Source organism: Monodelphis domestica, chromosome 1, assembly GCF_027887165.1.
Source record: "Monodelphis domestica isolate mMonDom1 chromosome 1, mMonDom1.pri, whole genome shotgun sequence".
Classification (NCBI taxonomy): domain Eukaryota; kingdom Metazoa; phylum Chordata; class Mammalia; order Didelphimorphia; family Didelphidae; genus Monodelphis; species Monodelphis domestica.
The window spans coordinates 525,209,081-525,232,848 of NC_077227.1; the positions used below are offsets into that span (position 1 = coordinate 525,209,081).

At 34.4% G+C, this 23,768-nt stretch overlaps 1 protein-coding gene across 23 annotated transcripts in view; it reads left to right on the forward strand.

The window, feature by feature from the left end:
- LTBP1 (latent transforming growth factor beta binding protein 1) overlaps window positions 1-23,768 on the forward strand; it is a 459,359-nt gene that overhangs the window by 423,915 nt on the left and 11,676 nt on the right. For all 23 annotated transcript variants that reach the window (XM_056813254.1, XM_007476056.2, XM_056813253.1 and 20 more), the window contains 5 exons: window positions 1,933-2,118; window positions 3,976-4,062; window positions 5,441-5,569; window positions 6,256-6,396; window positions 8,608-8,778. In XM_056813254.1, the coding sequence (XP_056669232.1) occupies window positions 1,933-2,118; window positions 3,976-4,062; window positions 5,441-5,569; window positions 6,256-6,396; window positions 8,608-8,778 (714 nt within the window). The remainder of the gene's footprint in view (window positions 1-1,932; window positions 2,119-3,975; window positions 4,063-5,440; window positions 5,570-6,255; window positions 6,397-8,607; window positions 8,779-23,768) is intronic.

Genomic DNA, 23,768 nt, shown 5'->3' on the forward strand with positions numbered 1-23,768 from the left:
TCTTTCACACTTAATGGAGACACTATCAATATCAGATTACATATGACTTTTTGGCTGGCTGGTGCCCTAAGAAGCAAATTTTCAGCATTAGTGATGTCCTTGAGAACCTCCTAGATTATTTCACGATTTTACATGTGAGTGCATGGTTCACACCATAAGCTGGAGAGGCCAATGTCCCCTAATCTGGTTTTAGCATTGTAGTTTATATTGTAAATTGAAGGATTTTACCTTCCATCAGCACCCCCCGGCCCCGACCTTCTCCAAGGAGTCATTTTAAAACGAGATGATCCACAAATGAACAAGGAATGTGTGCTAGTCATCAAACACTTTGGACTCTCTAGAATTGAACCCTAACAGCATTTCCTTAGAACTAAAATTTTACTAACAATTTATACCAGGGTACTCATAAATTATAGAGCTTCTCAATTTTTCTGACGTAACAGGAATTAGATTTAACAGGAAACTAGAAAGAGGAGAAACCTCCTAAGCCTTGGAAAAGTGCTCCTATAAGTAGCCACAAGATATCTACCCAAAATGTTGAGAACCTTTTTTAAGCAACTGCCACAGGGTAGAAGAGCTTAGAGAGTTGTGTAGCCAAAGTAAGCATAAGTGATTTTACCTTTATCTATTAGGACAGAAGCCAGTACTTTCAGTTAGCTTTATAGTGCCAATGGGTTCTTTTGTGTTCAGACAAGTCTAACCTTTCTGTGGTATAAAAAACAGCAAGGAATCAATAGGCAAGTGAGGGTCAAGAAGCTTTCAGAAGTTTGCCTGTAATAGTAGTCATGTTTTCTCCTCCTGTCTCTCTCATTGACTTCTGGTGGCCATGGGTGCTGTGCCGTTGGAAGGGCAGTCAAGAAAGATGATGGAGTATATCTGTTTACCTAAGATTTCAGAGAGGGCATTCCCTAGTGTAATATCTCTAGTTGGTTATTTTGTTTACAGCTCTCATTTGTAGTCATATAACAATAAAGAATCTAAACCCTGAAAACTTAAGGATGATCATCACTATAGTGTTATATTGAGACCATGGATCATAAGTTTCCACAGACTGCAAAAACTGGACATTTTTGTAGACTACCTCTCCTAAACCAGAACTGATCTCTCCCTCCTCATCTTTATTTCTTGGAATCTCTAGCTTCCTTCAAGGCTCAACTTTCCTGATTCTCCCAGTTGTCAGTGCCTATATTCTGCATTTACTTCTTTTGAACAGTTCTTTCCTCCAACAAAGTCTAAATTTCCTAATGATAGGGATAATTGTTTTTGTCTTTGTATGGCATACAGCAGACATTTAAATACTTATTACCATATTGTTTAATTGGACTCTCAGTTTGGGTTCTTTTTCAGTGTTCATCATGAATATTCAGTTATGAAGAATTATTTGGAGACTTCCTGTCACTTTAGTACCTTTTTATTTTTCCTTTTCTGTTTTATATTGCAAAGAGACTTTGGGAACCGAGCAAGTGAGTCTGAGTGTCTGTATGTTTGAAATGTTGAGAGTGGGCCTGATTCCTTTAAGTTATATCAGTCAAAATTCTCATTAATTAAAGTAGGTATTTTGCAGCTAAGGGTTGTTCCTGGTTTTGGAAAGAAACTTGATAAGCAGCAAAATTTGGATTTGCAAAATAAGATTTTTTCTGTAAAAATAAGATGTTGCTTGTTATTATGACTATGGTAGTCATATAGCTATGATATGTCATATGATAGTCAAGAGCTATCAGTGTTCAGTGTGGAAGTTTTTATTTTAATCTTTTTTTTTTAAACAAAAAAAAATCAGATACTGGTGATAGTAAGCTATGTTCTGGCCATAGAATGCTTTTGACTTTTTTTTAATGAGTTTCTTTGGAGTCCTCTTGTTTCCTTGTTATGGACCTTACAAGTTATCTTCATACAGTTTTTTATTTATTCCACCTTTGCCCCATCTGCTTTCAGAAGTAGATGTAGATCAACCTGAAGAAGAAAAAGAAGAAAAGAAAGAATGCTATTACAATCTAAATGATGCCAATTTCTGTGATAATGTGCTGACGTCCAATGTTACTAAGCAAGAATGCTGCTGCACATTAGGTGCTGGATGGGGAGATAACTGTGAGATCTTTCCGTGTCCTGTCTTTGGAACTGGTAAGGAAATGTTTAATGGTTTGTTTGGTGCTAGAGCTGCCAATCTACTTTTGCAGATAATTTACTTTTTATTTTTGACTATTGCAATGAAATACCTTTAAAATTGTATATAGTTCCATGACATAGGACAACATAATAAGAGTTTAAATGTATGTGCTTCTTTATGTAAATGTCGAATTTTAGATCAGACTTACTTGGACAAATATAGCACCTTAGTAATGAAACTACTTACTATGAGATCCAAAAGAAATTGGCCTTATCCTGACTTCTGTTTAACTGGTTTGAAATAATACATGTAATGCTATTTTAACTATTAAAATATAAAACCTTGACTTGGGTGCTTAATAGCTAAATAGAATAGTGGATAAAGTGTTGGATTTAGAGTTCAAAAGATTAAGGTTTAAATCCTGCTTATGGCATTTACTAGCTCTGTGACTGTGGGAGAGTTAACATCCCAGAGCCTCAAACAACTTTCAAAGATTACAAATCATAGACAGGACTAAATCTTTCTCAGTAGCAAGATTTCCTGCAACCAAAATCATAGGTCTTTGACATATTAATGTCAAATGAGTCAACCTTTGAAATCACAAGAGATTTGACAGGTAATATTCATAGAGTCAATCTGAGCTCTGTTACACAACAAATTAAATGGTCATTCAATGAAATTGGGTTTGTCTATTTATTTTTTTAAACTGGCCTGGAAGACATTCCCAACTCTCTTGATACTGCCACCACCCTGGTGCAGGTCTTCATGCTTGGACTATTGCTATAGTCTGCTGGTGGATTTATATACTTCAAGTCTTTCTCCATTCAAATCCACCCACCATTTAGCCGCCACAGATTTTCCTAAATACATAATTCCAAATACATCATTTAAGAGAATGAATATGTAAAGAGTACAGCTGTAATTTCTGCAAACAGATTAGCTTCTTTTGCCTACCACCTTTCTTTCTTTGAATTAAGGCTAATCAAAATAGGATTACTTGATAGAGCCTTTAAATAAAGGTATTGCAAAACAGTCTATACATTAAAAAAAACAAAACATGTCATCCCCCTATTCAGGAAACTCCAATGTCTCTCTAACTCTTCCAGGACCAAACATATAATGCTATTTGGAATTCAGAGCCTTTTGTGACTTACTTTATCCCCACCTTTCTAGTTTTCTTACATCTTATTCCCTGCCATGTAATCTTTGGTACAATGTCATTGGTATCCTTGCTCTACCACAAACAAGGCACTATATCTTTTGTCATTTTCTCTGGCTGTTTTCCATTTTTGGAATGCTCACCTTTTTTATCTCCTCCTGTGGCTTTCCTGACTTCCTTCCTGTCCTAATCAAAATTCCATCTTCTTTAGGAATTGTTTCTCAACCCCTCTTAATTCCAGTGATGTCTCTCAATTTATACCTATTTGTTTGTTTGTTGCCCTCATCCCCATTTGATTTTGAGCTCCTTGAAGGCAGAGACTGTCTTTTGCTTCTTGTTTGTATTCTAGAACTTAGTACAGTGTTTGGCACATTGTAGGCACTTAATAAATATTCATTGACTAATTATTGTTTGACTTGGACACGGTTTTCCTTAAAGCTACTTGAGCATGAGAAATCAATGTTAATTTTTATTGAAAAAAGTTTCAATTTATTCAGCAAAGGTTTATTAAATATCCACTATGTGTAAGGCACTAAAATACTAAGATTAAAATGACAGTCTCTCCCCTCAAATAGTATGAATTATACTGAGGAGATCTGAGGTGCATGTAGATAATTATACTACAAGGTCTCAAAATATATAGGAAATTGATATGTGGATTTTTTTCTCCATCACAAAATTATTTTAATGATTTTATCTTTTCTTGAATCAGCTGAATTCACAGAAATGTGTCCTGAAGGAAAAGGTTTTATCCCCACTGGCCACTCATCCTATGATGTCACTGGTCAAAACTATAAAGGTGAGAACCGATCATTCTTTTAAAAGAAGTGTACAAGTCTTAGAAATTCTTGGAAAAGCTTGGATTTTGTTGTTAAATAATATAATGCTGAAAGTCCTTGTCATTATTTTGGCAGATAGAAAAATTTCTCATAGAAAATAGAAATAAATGATTATATTATCAAGCAACTTGGGTTTTTAATCATAATTATAACTGTTGTGATCTTCAGTAGAACTTTCTCATCAGCCATGCGGGTATTACCAAGATTTCTTACTAATGGAGAGAAGGAAGCAAAGTGGAGAAGAAAGTAGGCCTAGAAATAGAAACCTCCTTACCCTCCCCCTTTTATTTCCTGTTCATATGTACAGTTTTCATTTGGTATAACTTGAAATCAGATCCATAAATGGAGGTATATTTCTCTGTCTCTAATGACTTAACTTTTTTATATTGCTAGGGAGAAAATGTGGAATTTGGGGAGGGGTTTGGCTTTAATTCTTTGAGTGGTCTTAGACAAGATTCAAAATAAAACATAAAAAAAAAGAATCAGAATATTTTTAATGACTAGAGGAGTGATGCATAGTATTTTTATAACCCATCTTCTTGTGGAAAACTAAGAATTTTAATGAGCCAGTAATAGAATTTATTAAAAAATTGAAAAGGAATTCCACTCCTGAATTATTGAATATTAAGTTAGTCAGTAGAGGACATGATTGAAAATGGAAAGTATCGGTGTATCTTTGTTTCTCAATCAGAAATGAAAAATGTTAAATTTTGGCATAAAAATGTAAAAATATTAACTTGAAAAATATGTTTTTTTAAAACTAGTATTCAACATCACTGTACCTAAATGAAGTGAATATTGCCATTAAAAAAGAAGCTCTGTGCACCACATCTGTGTGATTTTATCTGTTTCACCAGCAAGTTGTTAATTATATATGTTTTTCTCTTTAAGAGTATAATGGTATGCATTTCAAGCATATTCTGCCCATATAAACTCTTCTTTCCACAAAGGCATATCCATGGATTCTTTTCAATTGACAGCAACACAGTTTTTTTTCTTATGTATTGAATATACTTTATAAGGTATATTTTACAGTGGCATTTGGGCAATATTTCTAAATTCATTGGGATTGTTTTATAATTTTTGGTAATTATTTTCTTTGTAGGGCATAGTTCCTTCATAATATACATATATATATATGCATATATATATATATATATATATATATATATATACTTTTTTTTTACCCCCTAAAAGACAAGATTGACTAGGATTGTGCCTATGATATTTCAAAATGGAAGAATCAAATGGTCATTCCTTTCTTTTAAACTAATAGATAATGAATGAGCATGTTATGATAAATTCATTATGGTAAACTTCACTGATATTTATCCATAGATGCAAATGAATGTCAACTTTTTGGTCAAGAAATCTGCAAACATGGCTTTTGTTTGAACACCCAGCCCGGTTATGAATGCTACTGTAAGCAAGGCACATACTATGATCCAGTTAAGCTACAGTGTTTTGGTAAGTCTATACATTGTAAGAAATATACATATGGAAAAAATAAGTTGGTAGGGCTATGCAATAAAATCTAGTTTTCATCTCCCCTGCTACTCTCAAAATTAAGTGCTAGAAAAACCTGAAACAATTTGTGGATCTCTTGCTTGAACAAAACTTATTTTTTACTCAGTTTATATTCTACACATATGTCAGAGAGTTAATACTCAATATAGAATTGTTTCAGACATTTGGTACAACCAAATGTTTCTATAGTTTGCATAACCTACTGTTTCATCATCTATACCATATGAATTAGTCATTTTTAGCACTCAACTAGGATTTTTCTGCTTAAGAAGAAAACCATATAGAAAACCAGAGAAACATAGTAAAGGAAAATAGTTTTGAAATCACAGTCATAGGACTTTTTACATTGAATTTCAAAAATATTGTGGCCAAGGTTATATTCTTTCCTGGTTCAGTAACATCAGTAACAACAACACTCTTGATTGTTTCATCATTTCAGTGAAGAAAAGTAGAATTTTTCTTTTTTTTGTTTTTTTTGTTTCTTTTTTATTTTAGAATGTAGGATTGTAATGTAAGAATTGTTCTACTTTATAATTAATTGAAAGAAGGCAATCAAAAATCTAGTCTCTACTAAGCAATCTATCAGACATAATGATTTTCTTTGTGTGTTTTTTTTCTAATTTAAGATATGGATGAATGCCAAGACCCTAACAGTTGTATTGATGGTCAATGCATTAATACTGAAGGATCTTATAACTGTTTCTGTACCCATCCAATGGTTTTGGACACTACCGAAAAGAGGTGCATAAGACCAACAGATTCAAATGGTATGCTCTGTTCTTGATATATCAATTATTCAATAGAAAAATCATTTACTATGTGTCAGGTACTGTGCTAGTTTCTGTGTGGATACAAATACAAACAATGAAAAATCTCTAGTCTCTAGGAGGTTACATTCTATGAGGGGAAATATATGTGAATATACAAGCTATTTATGTGTGTGTGTGTGTGTGTGTGTGTGTGGTTGTGTGTGTGTATTTTCATCAAAGTGGGCAAGTTAGAACTGAATGGTATTTGATTTAAGTTTTATATTACAAGGAATTATAAAACAGTTTGTACTGGTTGGAGTTGTGGTAATATATTCATTTATATTTTTTAAACCCTTATCCTTCAATCTTAGAATCAATACTATGTATTGGTTCCAAAGTGGAAGAATGGTAAGGGTTATGCCAGTGTTGGCTAATCTATGACACATGTGCTAGAGCATGCAGGAAGAGGCTGCTCCCTTCTCCCTCTCCATTTGAGCCTGAGAACATTTCTCCCATCACCCGCCCTTCTGCTCAGTAGCCCAGTGGGAGTGTTTCCTTCCTCCCCTGTCTGTAGTAAGGGGGCAGCTCACATGCGGCATGAGGTTTGCAGTTTGGGCACTTGGTCTCTAAAAGGTTCACTGTCACTGGACTAGGCAATGGGATTTGAGTTAATTGCCCAAGATAACATACCTAGGAAGTGTCTGAGGCCAGATTTGCAACCAGGACTTCCTATCTCTGGGCCTGGCTTTCAATCCACTGAGATATCTAACTGTTCCCTTATTCATTTATATTTTAAAAATGAACAGGTAGAACAAGAGAGTGAAATAAGTCACTTAGAGATTTGGTGTAATTCAAGTGATAGTAGCAACAGGAAATTTCTAGGTAATTGTCCTCATTATCTTGGATACTTAATGTCATAAACACACCAAAGAAAATTACAAATGGAGCAACATAACAGAAGGGAGAAACTCATCTAGGCTTAAGGGAAAATGTATTTAAAGGTCCAAAAGGGAAAGAAGGAGATTCTTATTTAAGATAGAGCAGGTAGACTTATCTGGCCATACTAGGAGTTACAAGTCACATGTTACAAGGCAGTGTCCTTAAACAGATAGGCAAATTATCAGGGATCCTCCTATGGATATGAGTTAATACATTGGATTACAAGGAGCCACTGGACTGAGTTAAAAAAATTGATGATTGAACATTAGGCATATTTGGCATACTATTGTGGTTATAAGAAATAAGATGGAGTGATAGAAATATTAGAATTCGTAACTGAGAATTTGCAGTAGTTTAGCCTTCTGGAGGAAAGTTTAGAGAACATCAAAGGATAATAGCTTTTTAGTTCAAAGAGATGTTAGAGATCATGTAAGTCAATTCCCTCATTTTGCCAATCAGGAAATGAGAGAAGAAATCTGAGAAATGTTTCTTAGAAATATTTCAGACTTTGGACAACAGTGTGTGTGGGAGACAAAGGAAGAGAAATATACTCATCTCTATAATGAAGGATAAACAAGATAGTGTTGCTGTTGCAGCTGTCTATGGGAAAAATAAGAGTAAAAAAACTGGGCTTAAATCCCAGCTCCTCTGCTTAAAAGGAGTCTAGAGTGACATCAAGCAAGTCACTCCACCCCTCTGGATCATAGGAACCCCATCTCACAAATTATAGTATTGGACTAGATTTCTTTCAGTTCAATGTAATAAATATAACTCTATCTGGTTTAATGTAAAAATTGCAGAACTATTTTCTTTCCAACTAAATTTCACAGCTCTAGATCCTTTGATCCTAGGAAAATTTAGTCCAGAAGTTTTAACATGTTTTGTGTCTTGGATCCCTTTGGCAGTCTAATAAAGGCTATGCATCCCATCTCAGAATACTGTCTTTAAATAATTGAAGAAAAAAATTATCAGTTAGAGGTTAGTGAAAAGTAAAGATGTAAATTTTTCTCATGCAAATTATTCTCCATCCAAGTTAAGAACCCATAATTTAGTTGGCAAGAAAAAAGGACTTCTATATTTGTCATAGAAGTTAAAGTAGTGATATATTCAGAATATATCCTTCACACAATGAGAGGTGGTAGGGCTATTTGGAGCGAGAAGAAGTAAGGGGTAGAGATGAATATGTGGAGGTTATCTGTGTGTAATACTTTGAGAATTGTTGACATGCAACATTATTAACCACAACAGTGTAATGGTGATATAATTACATGACAGTGTTTCCCCTTTCAGAACAAACAGAAGAAACTGATGTCTACCAGGATCTTTGTTGGGAGCATCTGAGTGATGAGTATGTTTGCAGCCGACCTCTTGTTGGGAAGCAGACAACTTACACTGAATGTTGCTGTTTATATGGAGAGGCATGGGGCATGCAGTGTGCACTCTGCCCAATGAAGGACTCAGGTAAGAAAGGTCTTATTCAATTCATTTAATCTGGGGGTTCTTAACCTTTTTTCTTTCATAGGCCCATTTGGAAATCTGGCATATACTATGAATCTCTTCTAAGAATTATGTTTTTAAGTTCACAAAATAAAATACAAAGGATTGTGGAGGAATCAAGTAATATTGAAACATAGCCACTATGATATTTTTAAAAACTTATCCAGAACACCTTTTGAAACATATTACTAGCTTATCATGTGAGCAATTGAAATTCTTGGGAGGCTATATTTCTTGATTTTAAGTTAATTTATTATTTGATCATCCAAAAACATGTAAACTACCTGCATAATCCAAAAGCAATCCAGGAGCAGGGCAAAAGAGAGTTAACTCATCTTGCATAGGCCAATATAACCCCTTTGTGATCTCACCACTTAGTCTCTCCCCTGGACATCTCAAGACATCTCTGATTGGTAAATAGCCACTGAAGAAGTGGACTTAAGAGAACCCAAGTTTTCTCTCATTACTTCATCACAGGAAGAGTCAGGTCTGTCTTCATACCAAGAAGTTTGCTAGCACACTCTTTCTTTATTATATGGCTAGGTCACTGTTCAACATGGCAGCTAAAGCTTAATAATTTTTCCAATCTAAGAGAATTCTTATTTAGAGATAAATAAGGAGCAAGTTTCCACCCTTCCTCTACCAAAAGCCTGTCCAGTGAGATGCCTTGAGGCCTGGGAGTAAATTACTTTATCTTGAAAACTGGCTGACCTAATCCTAGCTGTAGAACTACTAGTGCTAACAGCAATAAAAATACAGAGTTGACCATATTTGCTAATGAAATGAGATTCTCTAAAATTAGGTGGCTGCTGGTCAATGGAAAACAGTTGTAAGGTAAAGTAGTGATTTAAAGCACCTGCTAAGTTTTTTTTAGCACTGATGCCATAGAAATCTATAAATTAAATTGGATTTTATTATAAATTGCTTCAACTCCATACTTTAAATCACCTTATCACAGAGAAACAAATTGACTTATTTGTTTAAAAAGATATTTTGATGACCTAGAAAAGACAAATATTAATATTGCTGAAATAGTTTAGTTAAGAAAATGCAGGTGTGAATCAAAAGTTAATGTAGCTTTGCCCCCATACAACCCAGTTCCTATCTAAGGAAGTAGGCCGTGTCTTAATGCTTTTTGTTAAGCAAAAATTCAGAAAGTATTTGTGAAATACTGCTATGAAGGATAGGGATATAAAGAGATGTTACTCTTGCCCTGCTTCCAGATGCCTTAAAATTTGATTGGTGGGGTGGGAAGGTCATCAACAAAAATAATTATGATATAAGGAAAATTGAGATAAGTGAAAGGAATGATCCAGGTGCTATGAGAAATTTGAGGAGATAGGGAACAATTTAACATGGAGGAATCATAAAAGACTGTAGGACTTCAGCTTTAATGGAAGGGAAAAATGTTCATACATGGTGATTGAAGGGAGGGATCAATTGTAGGCATAAATAATAATATGAATTATTAATATAGGCCTAGGGAGGGGATAGGCATGGGTGATAATGATGAAAGTAATCTATTTTGACAACTTATAGTTCATGAAAGTGAAAAGCGCCAATGGAAAAGTTATCAAGAAAGAAGAGATACATTAGACAAAAACTGTGGGAGTATAAATGCCTATGAAAACATTTGATTTATCACTTATTTCTTTGGGAATATGATGTGGGGTTTTGGTTTAAAATATTACTTCATTATAAAAATGAATAATATGGAAATATGTGTTGCATGATAATATATGTATAATTCAGATTGAATTGCTTGTCAGCTCTGTGAGTAGGGAGGGAAGAGAGGAGGGAGACAACATGAATCATATAACTTTGGAAAACTTATGTGGAAATTTGTTATTAAAATAAAATAAAGATAAAAAAGAAAAAAGAAGAGGTGCCACAAAGAGATTAAGTAGGGTAAGGACAGAAAGATAACCAGTGGATTTGTAGATTAGGAGACTATTAATGACCTTGATTTAGGATATAGATGTAGGGATTAACTTTTGCAAGGAAGAAGGCCACTTCTTTGGATATGGACATCAACTGCTTTTTATTTTTCTGGGATTTTTTCCTAAATTTTTCCTCACATTTGGAAGGGGGCCTAAATTGCATTGTTACTTGCCTACACTGATGACTCACATCTGTGGCCTTATTTAGAGCTATCACTCAAGTTCTGGCCCTCATCTCTCACTTGGACTATTGCAGTAGCCATCTAATTGGTCTCTTTTCCTCAAGTCTCTCTACTCCAATTCATCTGACCAGCATCTACCAAATTGTTTTTCTTAAAGCACAGGTCTGACTATGTTACTTTCTTACTTAGTACATTCCATTGGCTTCTTATGACTCCAAAATCAACGTTAGGGGATTTCATAGGCTAAAATAGTTTAAAATACTTCATTTCTAAGCCCTCATTTTATATATGAGAAATCTGGGGCCCAGAAGTGTTAAGTGACTTGCCTAAGCTCACACAGGTAGTGACTGGCAGAAGTAGAATTTGGATCCAGGTCCTCTGTCTCTAGAACCAATGCTCTCAATTTATATGCACCATCATTGGGCGGAAGGAAGCTAAGCTTCACCAGGAGGAGAAACCAAAATACTTAGATACATAAATAGAATATTGAGGGTTGAAATAGAGACTGCAGTTGGTAAGAAAAGTGCCTTGGGGAAAATGGGACAGAGAAGTAACTTCCTTTCCCTTGATTTTACTAAAGAAAAAATCCTCTGAGCTTCTCCACTTTTAATACAACTAAATCAATCAAGAATGAGCAAGCATTCAAGTATAATCAGTCACCCTCACCTGAATCTCCTCTGAGATGAACTCTGTGGATAAGCACCTTTGAGTTCACCTTGTGGGGGAAAGAGAAGAGATGCCTTCTGAACTCTCAGCCAAATAAAGAAAAAGCCATTAAGCAAAAGCATACTTCCCAAGTAAATAAAAAAAAGAGACCAAGGGGTGGGCCAAATGCACCTCTCCTCTTTCATTTGTACATTATTATCATGGGTGCTCATTTCTTGCTTGTGGTAAGGATGTATCATGAGAGCATTGTACTATGCATAGGAAATCAAAAGACAAAATAGAGTCCCCATCTAGAGTGGTTCAGGGATAGAAAGGAAGTTTGTCTTAGTGTCACACATGAAGACTAGAGTTTGAAACTCATCTCTGATATATCTTACATTTTTATGTGACCAGTGGCAAGTAAGCCACTTCACCTTTTCAGTAATTAAACAGAAATCTTCCCAAAATACAATGTACCCAGCAGTTTCTCACAGAAGCTGCAAAAGTCTTAAAATAATAAAATGAAATTATTCCCAAGAGGGAATAAGCCTTTCTCACACTCATCCTTCCTGTAGTTTCCACAAATTCTTCATAGATTCTCATAGGTCACAGATGAAACATACCTTTTCCTTGTGTGTGGAGTGGAATTTTGGAGGAGCTTGCATTCCCAGAAATCATTCTAATAAGCATACAGGAGACTTAGATAAAATGCTGACGGAGAAAAATGCAGCTTTATTTGGAGAAAACTAAGGACAGAGGGGAAGGGGGGAAAGGGAAGGGAAGAGAAAGAAAAGAGATTCTGCTCATACAAGCTCCTTGCTTGGTGCAAAAATGCCCTCTCTCTACATGTAAGTACAGTCTTTTATAAAAATTTTGACATACTATTCTCCTCCTTCCCTCTGTCCAATCCCACAGAAGGAGGTGCTGTGATATTTCAAATCTTTAGCATGTGATTTTCAACATTACATACCCCTAAAGACTCCCATGATCAAAAACCCCATGATTATCATGGGATTTTCAACCTGGGACAGTAAAGGTACTTTTGAAACAACCTGTTCTGTCTTAACTTATCCTGGAGTTGGCATCTTTCCCAGGCTACAGATAAACTCTTCTCCAGGATTTTGAAAATAGGTCAGGAAAACTAAAAATTTTATGGGGTGGGGTGGGGTAGGTTTATTCTGAGGAATAGTAATACTCGGGGGTCTTGAAAATTGGGGTTACAAGCCAAATACTACTCAGAGAATTACACACTGAATCTTATCCCATACTTGTCTTCATAGGCCCTTTTCTCAACTGACTTTTTAAACTTCTCATGCAACTTGCCCTTTTTTTCTAGCATTCTGTTTGGATTTTTTTCTGGCCCATAATGCAACAGTAACTGTAGTATCTGTGGGATACATACATATACACACATATATTATGAGAATGCATATATGACTGTATATGTATCGATGTGCATACATATATGTGTGTTTACATATGCACATACATTTATCTGTATCTTAAATAAAACAAATTATAAATGAAAACAAGCTCCTCAAAAGGCATGAACTACTTCAATTCTGTCTTTGTATCACTGGAGTCATAGTGTATCTGCCATATAATAGGGTGATAAATGCTTTTTGATTGATTAAGGTGTATCCATTGTACCTAGCACAGTGAGTGGCAAACAGTGAGCATTAAATGCTTATTGAATTTAAGAACATCTGACAGTTATCTACTGCTTTAAACTTCTAAGTACTTTACAAATATTGCATTTAAGGTTGAAAAATATAGACCTAAAAGAAGGAGGAGAGATTAAATGATAGACAAGCTTAGTTCCTGGAGTAAAAAATAAATAAGAAAGGAAATGAGAACCCTAGGCCTGAAGGTGGTGAGTTTAATCTTTAGAAGAGAAAGTGGCCTTGATTTTTTTTTCCTTCCTTCTTGGGAGTCAGTCAGGTATAATAAATTGAAAAAAGAAAAAAGAGACAAGCTAAATCCCATTCCTACTATGAAAATTAATTTTAAAAAATACTAGAAGAGGAAATGTTTTCTCCAGGGTCAGTATATTTTAAAATCCATGATAAAGGGAAATAGTTTCTTTCATTTACTGCAAAGCTGTTGAAGACAGAATTCTGGAAGAACATCTTGGAAAGTTTCAGTTCCCAAATCTCAAATCTCCAGTGTCCATATGACTGAGTAAGTGAATTGTTGGAAAGCCAATTCTGAAGGAACAACAAACATTGATGGGACTCTAAATTTACCTTGTAATGACCTGCTTTGAGTAGTTGACAAAGCCATTGTCCTAAACAGGCCTCAAATGTAAAGCTAAATATTAAATTTCACGAAAATTTACTGATAGTTTTAAATCTTAGAAGCATTTAGTAAGTACTGATTGTGTGTTTTGGACCCCATGTTATGACAAAATCACTGCTATAGGTTTATCTCTGCCAGATTTTACATTTTCTTAAGTACCATGACAATATTTCTCATGTGGATTCTGTCCTTCAACTACATATAATACAATGATCAGAGGAGAAATATAATTTTGACTGTAATTTCACTGATATCTACAAACATAGCACATTTGTTTGTTTAGAAGTTATATAAAGAAAAAATGCAGAAAGGATAAATGATTGTTAGAAACTCTTGCTTAGTTTACAGATGATACAGATAATGTACTTGCCTTATTTTGAAATGTGAATGGGTTGTAACTTTATTGATGGGTTCCAATTCAGGTCATAACTCATATCATTCTTGTCCATGTCCTGTGAGAGAATGGAGTGAAAGATAAAGAAAAGTACAATGAGTGACAGGGTGGAAATTATAAGATCTTGGCTGGAGTACAAGAGAAAGAATGTTTCTGTCTCAGAATCTGGAGAAGTTTGGGAGCAGTGAGAGAGTTCACAGCTTCTGACTTTGGTCTCCTTGGATCCTGCTTATGATTTTCCTATGTTGTTTCCTCTGTTTCCTCTGTTGTTTTTCTGTGATCTGAGATATTCCTGCCATCCATTTCCTGATCTGATTGAAGTCTATCTGTGATATTAAGGAAGAGAGAAACACAGCTTAACTCATTTGAACTGTTACTTGACCTCCATGAGTGCTAGCTTGCACTTTTGGTCACCAACCCTGATCCAGCCAACCTTTACCAAAAACTATCTTGGAGAGGCTAAAGACTAGGAAAGCTCGTGATAGGGCATTTTGGGGGGACAGAGCAGTCAGGAAGGTTGTGAGATAGCATCAAGCAAAAAGAAGGGAGACTTGTAAAAGTCTCTTAGAGGTGGGTTAAGCATAGTTTTATTAGCCTAGGGATCTCCTTAGCCCTCTACCCTCAACCAGTCATTGTTGTTTATTACATTAAACCTGTTTTCAACATCTATACATCTGTCAGATTGCATTTTTGAGAGCTCCAGGCCTGAGGGTAGTCTTCTTGCTTTCAGAGCCTAAGAGGAACAAAGACAACAGACTTGATTTTACCAACTGTGAAGTGACCATACCTGGTTATTTATTCCATAAATCTTCCATAGTGAATCTCCCCAATTTTGCTGAAGACCTCTTTCTTGTTCTCAATGTTTCTTTGATGCTAATGTAGCTCTCAGACTTTTCACCTGCTATACTTAATTTTATTTTTTTAAAATGATTTTCATTCTTGCCACCTGATCTGTTCATTTAACTCTCTGTTTATGCATGTACTGGAGGATGCATTCTGTCATTTTGTATGTGTACAAATTGAAATAGTCTACTTCTTTCATATGCCCAAAATGTATCTTCCATAATTCTCTGGATCACTTGTAGTTTGGCCTCTCTACAGACTTTTGGGTTCAGTGTTTTGTAACTCTACAGTACCATCAAGAAAAATAAACCTGGGTTTGATTTTTTTTTATTGTGTTGAACCATGTCAGGCTATTTATTGACAACATAATTTAGAACAAATTATGTTTTTTAAAGATTTAGATTCATGTGATCTTGAAAGAAAAAAATCACTGTATTGGCTGTTTTCCCAATTTTGATACCTCAAACTAGAACTGGTAAGGATAGAACTAACTTAAGGATGTTATTAAGCTTCATTGGAGTGCCACTATCGCTGTTCTCAATGTTCCTCGTCTACCCCTCTGGTTCTTCATTACAAGAGTAATAATGAACTAGGGATGATTTACTTAAAGCCTTATTCTTGTCTCTATAAAAACTAGCCTTCTTCAAGATTAATACTTTATTAATACACATTACTATAAGAGCTTATTTTTTTTAAACCCTTACCTTTCGTCTTGGAGTCAATACCATCCATTGGTTCCAAGGCAGAAGAGTGGTAAGGGCTAGGCAATGGGGGTCAAGTGACTTGCCCAGGGTCACACAGCTGGGAAGTGTCTGAGGCCAAATTTGAACCTAGGACCTCCCACATCTCTGGGCCAGGCTCTCAATCCACTGAGCCACCCAGCTGCCCCAAGAGCTTATTTTTTTTTAGGGTATTTCTCTACATGGCTGCTGTTCAGGCTCTCAAAATATATTTATTAAGGAGTCAGAGCCAAGATGGTGGTAAAAAAGCAGGGATTTTCTTGAGCTTTCACAAATTACCTTCCAGAAAACTTTAAAATAATGCCTCCAAACAAATTCTTAAATGAAAGAAACAAAAAAAGAATATCATGAAAATTTTCTACCCGTGACAATCTAGATCAAGAGGAAAGGTCTGAGTGGGATGAGAATGGGGTGCAATTGAGGGCATTTAGCACCCCAGCAAGACAGGAGAAGGCCAGACCTAACAAGCCAACACAAGACTTAGGGGTTACTTCCAGAGCTCTCTACCCATAGATGGTAAGGAAGCCAGAAAACTGGTCAAAAGAATATTGCTGAGGACACTTTCCTGCTTTTAGGTACAGTACTCTGTTTTATTACCCATATGGGGAATCTGGTCCCAAATCCTAGGCCCAAGGCAAGAAGAAGCACTAGCATAATAGAGCTAGAAGCCAAAGTGGAACAGGAACCCTGATCACAGTTTTAGGGCAGAAAAGAGTTTGGTCACTCATAGAACAGAGAACAGCCAGAAGAGCAGAGACCAGACTTCTCCTTAGATCATAACACCTTGGAAGAAGTGAATAATTTCAGATTTCCAGAATTGGCTCTGTAAACAGCAGCATGATAAAAACTGAACCTTGGGAAAGTGTCCCCTAAATAGGACTCAAAAAGAATTTTAAAAATAAAATAAGAAAGATGGAGGGAAAAATTGAGAAAAGCTTGGTAAAGGAAGAACAAAAATGGAAAATAATGTACAAAAATACACTAAATGAAATTCATTTTAAAAAGCAGAATTGACTAAATAGAAAACAAGGTACAAAAGCTTACTGAAGAAAAGAGTTCCTAAAAAATTAGGATAGGCTAGAAGCCTTCCCAATAAGGTCAGAAGTGAAGCAAAGTTGCTCATTATCACTACCATTATTCAGTACTGTCCTAGAATTGCTAGCTATAGTAATAAAAAAGAAAAACAAATTGAAGGAAGTAGAATAGGGTTAATAGACAATGAGGAAGTAAATTTTTCATTCTTTGTAGATATCATGATATACTTGGAGAATCCTAGAGAATCAGTTAAAAAACTAGTTTAAATAACAACTTCAGCAGAGTTGAAAGAAATGAAATCAACCCACACAAATCTTCAGAATTCTTCTTTATTACAAAATCTAGCAGCAGGAGATAGAAAGAGAAATCTCATTTAAAATAGTTGTAGACAAAGAAAAATGCTTCATAGTCTACCTGCCAAGACAAATCCAGGAACTATATGAACACAATTACAAAACATTTTTCTTACTAATGAAGTCAGATCTGAACATTTGGAAAAATATTAGTCATGGGTAGGCTGAACCAACATAATTAAAATGCTAGTTATGCATATGTTAATCTATTTTTTCATTGCCAATCAAAGTACCAAAAATTTATTTTTTTAAAGGTAAGAAAAAATAAGAACAAAATTCATCTGGAAGGACAAAAGATTGAGAATATCAAGAAAATTAATGGGAAAAAATGTGAAGGAAAATGGCTCAGCCATATCAGATCTTGAACAGTATTATAATAAGAACCACCAAAACTTTCTGTTATTGGCTAAGAGAAAGATTGGTGAGTCAGTGGAATAAATGGAGTACATAATACACAGGAACTAATGATAAACCTAAAGATCCAAGTTTTGTGGACAAGAATTCACTATTTGACAAAAACTGCTTGTGATATTGGAAAGGACTTTGACTAGAAACATTTTCAACCATATACCAAGATATTGTCAAAATGGACACATGATTTAGATAAAGGATGATACTATAAGTGTAAAGGAACATGGAAGGATTTACTTGTGAGATCTATGGATAAGTGAAGGATTTCTGACCAAATTAGGGAAAGAGAGAATTGATATATAAGAAATGGATGATTTTGATTACATTACATTAAATGTTTTGTGTTAACTAATTTAGCCAAGATTAGAAGGAAAACAGAAAACTGTTGTATGTGTATGGGAGAAATTTACAAGTTTCTCTGATAAAAACCTCTTATCTCAAATATATGGAGAACTGAGTCAAATTTATAAGAATATGAGTCATTCCCTAATTGATAAATGATCAAAGAATATGAACAGGTAATTTTGAGATAAAGAAATAAAAGCTATCTATAGCCATATGAAAAAATGTTCTTAATTACTGTTGATTAGAGAAATGCAAATTAAAACAACTCTGAGATACCACTTCACATCTACTAGATTGATTACTGTCAGAAAAGGCAAATGACAAATGATGGAGGGGATATGGGAAAAATGAGACAGTAATGTACCATTATTGGAGTCATGAACTGATCCAACTATTCTAGAGAGCAATTTGGAATTATGTCTAATGGGCTAAAAAGTTATGCCTATATTTTGGCCTAGCTAGAGTACCTCTAATAGGCCTATATTCCAAAGAGATAAAAGAAAAATGACCTATATTCATATAAAGATTTTTAGCAACTCTTTTTGAGGAGGCAAAGAATTGGATATTTAAGGAAGATACATCAGTGAAGGAATGGTCAAAAAAGTTGTGGCCTATAATTGTGATGAAATGCTATTGTGTTATAAGAAATGATGAGTAAGAAGCTTTCCAGAAAACCTGAGAAGACTTAGAGGAACTGTTGCACAGTGAAGTGAGCAGAATAATGAGAACATTTTACATAATAACAGCAATATTGTGTAATGTACAACTGTGAATGACAGTTAATTCTCAGAAATACAGAGATCAAAGATATTTTCTACAGGACTTGCAATGAGAACTGCTATTCACTACCAGAGGATGAAATGATTGAGTCTAATCTAAATGCATATCAAAGCATACTATTTTTAACTTTTTTTCCCCCAATGGATATTTTATGTTTGTTTTCTTTCACAACATAGCTAACATGAAAATGTTTTGAATGACTATACATGTATAACCTATACCAAATTCCTTTTCATCGAATGTAGGGCTAGAGGGAAAGGAGAGAGAGAGAATTTGGAACTCGAGATTTAAAAAAAAAACAATGTTAAAATTGTATTTACATATAATTAGGACAAATAAAGCATTTTTCAAAATACATTTTTAAATAATTTGGTAAGTTCTAACTCACCTTTACACATGTTTTTGTTGTTAGATATTTATGGGAATTTGTTATGGGAAATAATCCCAAATGAGTTATCGGTAGCATCTATTTGTGTTCTCATTAGTAGGCATGATACTAGAGAGAAATGAAGGGTGATGGTGGGGAAAAAGAACAATATTGGTGAAAATTGTGATTAAAATAAATTCTAGTCAATATCCAAAACTATAGATTCTAGACTAAAATAAGAATAGGGCCTTATGTTTAGGAATTAACTGTTGATTCTAGGACCACACTTCACTTGTAAATCAGCCTCTAATGTGCTTAGTTAATTTTAATAGTAAAATGAATGCTACCTCAAAAAATAAAAGCGATTTATTAAGCACATACTACATGCCAGGTATGTTGCTAAATACCTAAGATGCAAAGAAAGGGTTAAAAAGGCTGTTCTTACCTTTAAAGGACTCATATTTAATGGTGAAGACAAGATATGAATAATAAGATATTATAAATATAATATATACAAAGTAGATTTAATCTTGGAGCAGAATGTGTTAGCACCTTGGAGTCTCTGAACTAGAAACCAAAAATAAATTATTTGTTTCCGGTCATTCAGCCAGTCACTAAGAAACTATATGCATCAGAAATATGTGATGGCCAGTACTCTCTTCTCATGCACTTCTCAACGTTCTACTCCTTTCATTGGTCCTTATTTTTCCAATGCATATAAATCTGCCTAAACTTCTCCCTTGAGTTTATCTCACTCTCCTTTGCATCCTAGTTATTAATAAATATATTTCTCCCACTTCTCATTAGGTTGTAACTTCTTATTGGCAGAGATCTGTATTATAAATATATTTATTTCTGTCCTTAAGACCTAGCACAGTATCTTATACTTAGTTACATGATAATTACTTTTTCTTGAATTTGGATGAGGAAATTAAATAATGTCAAGAATGGAAAACTATAAATTGTTTAGTTTAATTTAGAGTTAAGTTGTGATACCAATTATCAAAACAATTTACTTTCCAAGTATGCCTGAAAACTACTATATGAAAAAATCTTATTTAATAAATATAAGAAAACTTGTATGCCAGAAAACTACAGGTTACTCTTTTTGTTCCTTTAGCTTCTAAATCCAATCATTTTAAAACAATAATTAAAGTGAGAAGAAAAGGTAAGTGAAATGATTTGACTATATTTCAGTTGGAAAAACTGGAATTAGAATGGTTACCTAATTCACAGACGGTGAATTTCTCCACTCTCCAACCCTATTTGCTGCTATATTATTGAGATTCATAATTCCCTTTTCATATGCTGAAGAATAATTCTATAATTAAAGCAATAATTGGAAGGAACCTGATAGATAATTTTGTTAGGCTCCCTTCATTTGACACCAGAGGAAACCAACCCTTGAAGTGAAGTGGCTTAGTCCAAGGTTACACAGACAGGAAATAGCAAAGCTGGAGCTTGAACTGAGTTTCTTTTAGTCTAGATTCAGTGTTATTTCGACTGCACTACTATTCTGACTGAGGTATTAAGGTTTTTGTGAAAACATGGTGTTTACTAATATAAAGTTTGCTTTTAATCAATTTTTATTACTTAATGGGCCAATATAACTATTTTGTCTCTCAAGATTGTTCTTACATAGTAGGAATTTTCATCACAATCATAGTTTAAGATTAACTCACAAGTTCCCTTCCACTCTCCAGTTAATTCTTCAATAAGATAAATAAATAAAATAAATGAACACCAAAAAAAGAATCTTCAGTCAGATTTAGATTCATAAAGGAGATCATGAAGATAACATCAATATTTCTTTCATGTATGCAGCATCATAGCAACATTTTTATAAATTCTCTATGGAATATTAAGGTCAAGGAGAGATAGAAGTCACAGGGGAAAATACATGTGGTCATGACACTTAGTATCATAGGATTTAGAACTAAAGCTAGACCAAACAACCTTTTGTAGATTAAGAAATTGAGTACCAGGCAAGTAAAAGGATTTGCCCATGGTGGCACACATGTTAAGTAGTGGAGCTGGATTCAAAGCACTAGGACTTGATGTCCCAATCAAGGCCTCTTTTTAATCTACTTAACTTTTGGGTAAGGCCTTTCACATTCTGTGTTCTATGCTGGGCCCTGTGCTAGATTCTACACTGGGGATATTGAAGCAAAAACAAAATACTTCCTGACCATAAGGAGGTTATATTCTAGTAAGACAAGAATATAGCATGTTCACAAATAAGTAAATACAAATTAAATACAAAGTAATGCAAAATCATTTTGAGAGGGATTAAATACTGATAAAAGCTTGGAGCACTTATTTTTCTGATAAATTGGTTCAGGCAGGAACACAAATCATCAGACGTTTCCTTTCATGAGTAGAACATTATATAAAAAGAAAATAATATTGTGTTTTGTTTTCCCATTCATGCCACAATGGAATTTCCTAGTAAAAGGGGAATATGAGGAACCATAGTTGACCATTTTCATCAAAGAACCTCTTTCCCTTGTACCTCACTGAAACAACACTCTTCTGTCTCCACACTCCTTTGCTAGGTTCTATGCTGGTTCAAGTATTATGTCAATCTGAATTGTCAGTCCATTCTACCTCGTGGACTGTGAGGGTTACTATCAAACATAATTTTATTTTCTGCTTGGATTTTTACCTCTGTCTCCTTTTCCATAATTACTTGTGAAAGGTTTTGCTTATTTGTTTTGTTTTTAATTCATGTGTGTGTTGGTTTCATATTTTAATTTTAAAACATCACTAAAATTGAGTGATACCAATTTGAAACCAGCAGGGTAGCTATGCAGGAAATTTGAGCACTTGAAAGTCATCATGAGGCAAAGTAACTACTTGGTGCACAGAAATCAGTTGGAATTTCTGACATATTAAATTGAAATTAATAACATATTTTCATCCTAGTGTACAACTGACTAAATGAATAGCACTTGTAAACTTAATCTGTGTCTGTGTATTAAAAAGATCAAACTAGCTTTCTCATATGCCCAATAGTTGATATTTTGCTGTCTAGATTGGCATTTTAAGGGTGTCTTTTGAAGAATGTGGAAACTTTTCTGTCAGATTATGTTAATGTATGAGGGTGACAATAGGAGACTTATTCACCTAGTCCTAAAAGGATGAGACTTCATTTTGTATCTAAATTTAAAACTAAAGTTTATATTCAATCAACAAAGACCCAATCGTGGCTCTGGATCAGGGAGCCAAAAAGAAGGATACTAGCAGAATGGAAGGTTAGTCAGTTAGACTAAGCTCTTGTAGTTGGGCAAGAAGAGTCTAGCCTGTTGTGTAACCACAAGAATCTCTACATGGACTAGAATTATAAGAAGAGGCAATAATAGTTGTATTGTGGTGCCAAAGCCAAGCAGAGTTATGATCAGTAACACTGGAAAAATCTAACTTATTCATGTTTTGACTCTCAAGAGCTGAAATTTCAGTTGACTTGATTAAGTAAGTATATTCTTTTTTTTTCAGAATATTGTCTACTTAATACATTCAAAATGCTTCTAACCACAATAGTATCATGATAAAAATAAATAATACATGGTTACTTTCTTCAAAGGAATTTAAAGATTTTTTAACAGATTACTCAATTGTGTTTTTTTTTCCCTACTCTCATTCTTCTGAGGTATATTTTACTAAATGTTCCAATATTATTCGTTAGTCTAGTTTTAGAATGTTCTTTAGACTCAGCTTTATGTCTCTTCCAAACAGTTTGTCTAATATATATTTCCAAATATTTAGACAATTTTTGTAATTCCTTCAGAGTTTTCCATGTAAGTGTGCAATAATAGAAAGAGCATAGATGAAAGAATAAGAGGACTAAGGCTCTGATTCTGGCTCTTCTACTTACTGTGAACACCCACCATTTAAATTCTCTGGATCTCAGTTTTCTCATGGCTAGAATCTCATTTTCCATCAAAAAGAATACTGTCTTATATTTTTTGTGGTGTAATATCACTGGGAAACAGCACAAAGCAGGGAGTATAGAACTGGTCTTGGAATCAAGAGCACCTGGCTTTACACATGCTGGTTGTATGAATCTGGTTATGTAACTTAACCAAGTGGTTCTCCAAGAGAACTCTTAAGACTATTTAAGTTGTACAAAGATTGCCAGGCTGTGTTTGTAAAGGGAGTTCCCTACCCTAGTGAAACCACAGGTTTGGATCCTCCCGGTATCAATAATAATAATAATAATAATAATAATAACAATAATAATATCACAGCTGTTTTAAGATAGTAATACTAGCGGTAGATAATAATAATAAACAATTTTCATACAAGTCTTACTCTGGTGCCTCATCATGGCAGGGAAGACATGGGCTAGCACTTTGTGGAGTTCTATGCAATAGAATATAATCTCTGGTCCTACTTTGTTGTAAACATTTTCGAAGAGGTGGCATGATAGACTATATCTATAGCCAGAAGACTAACCTAGCTAAATATGGAGATTCACCATCTCTGTATTTACCATTATCAAAAGGTTGACTCCTAGGAGAAGAATTTTGATTTGATATGGCATAGCAATTCATGAAGGAATTGTGGATCTGCATTGCTGAAGGGAATCTTTTAAAATATCCAGATAGCATATTAAAGGAAA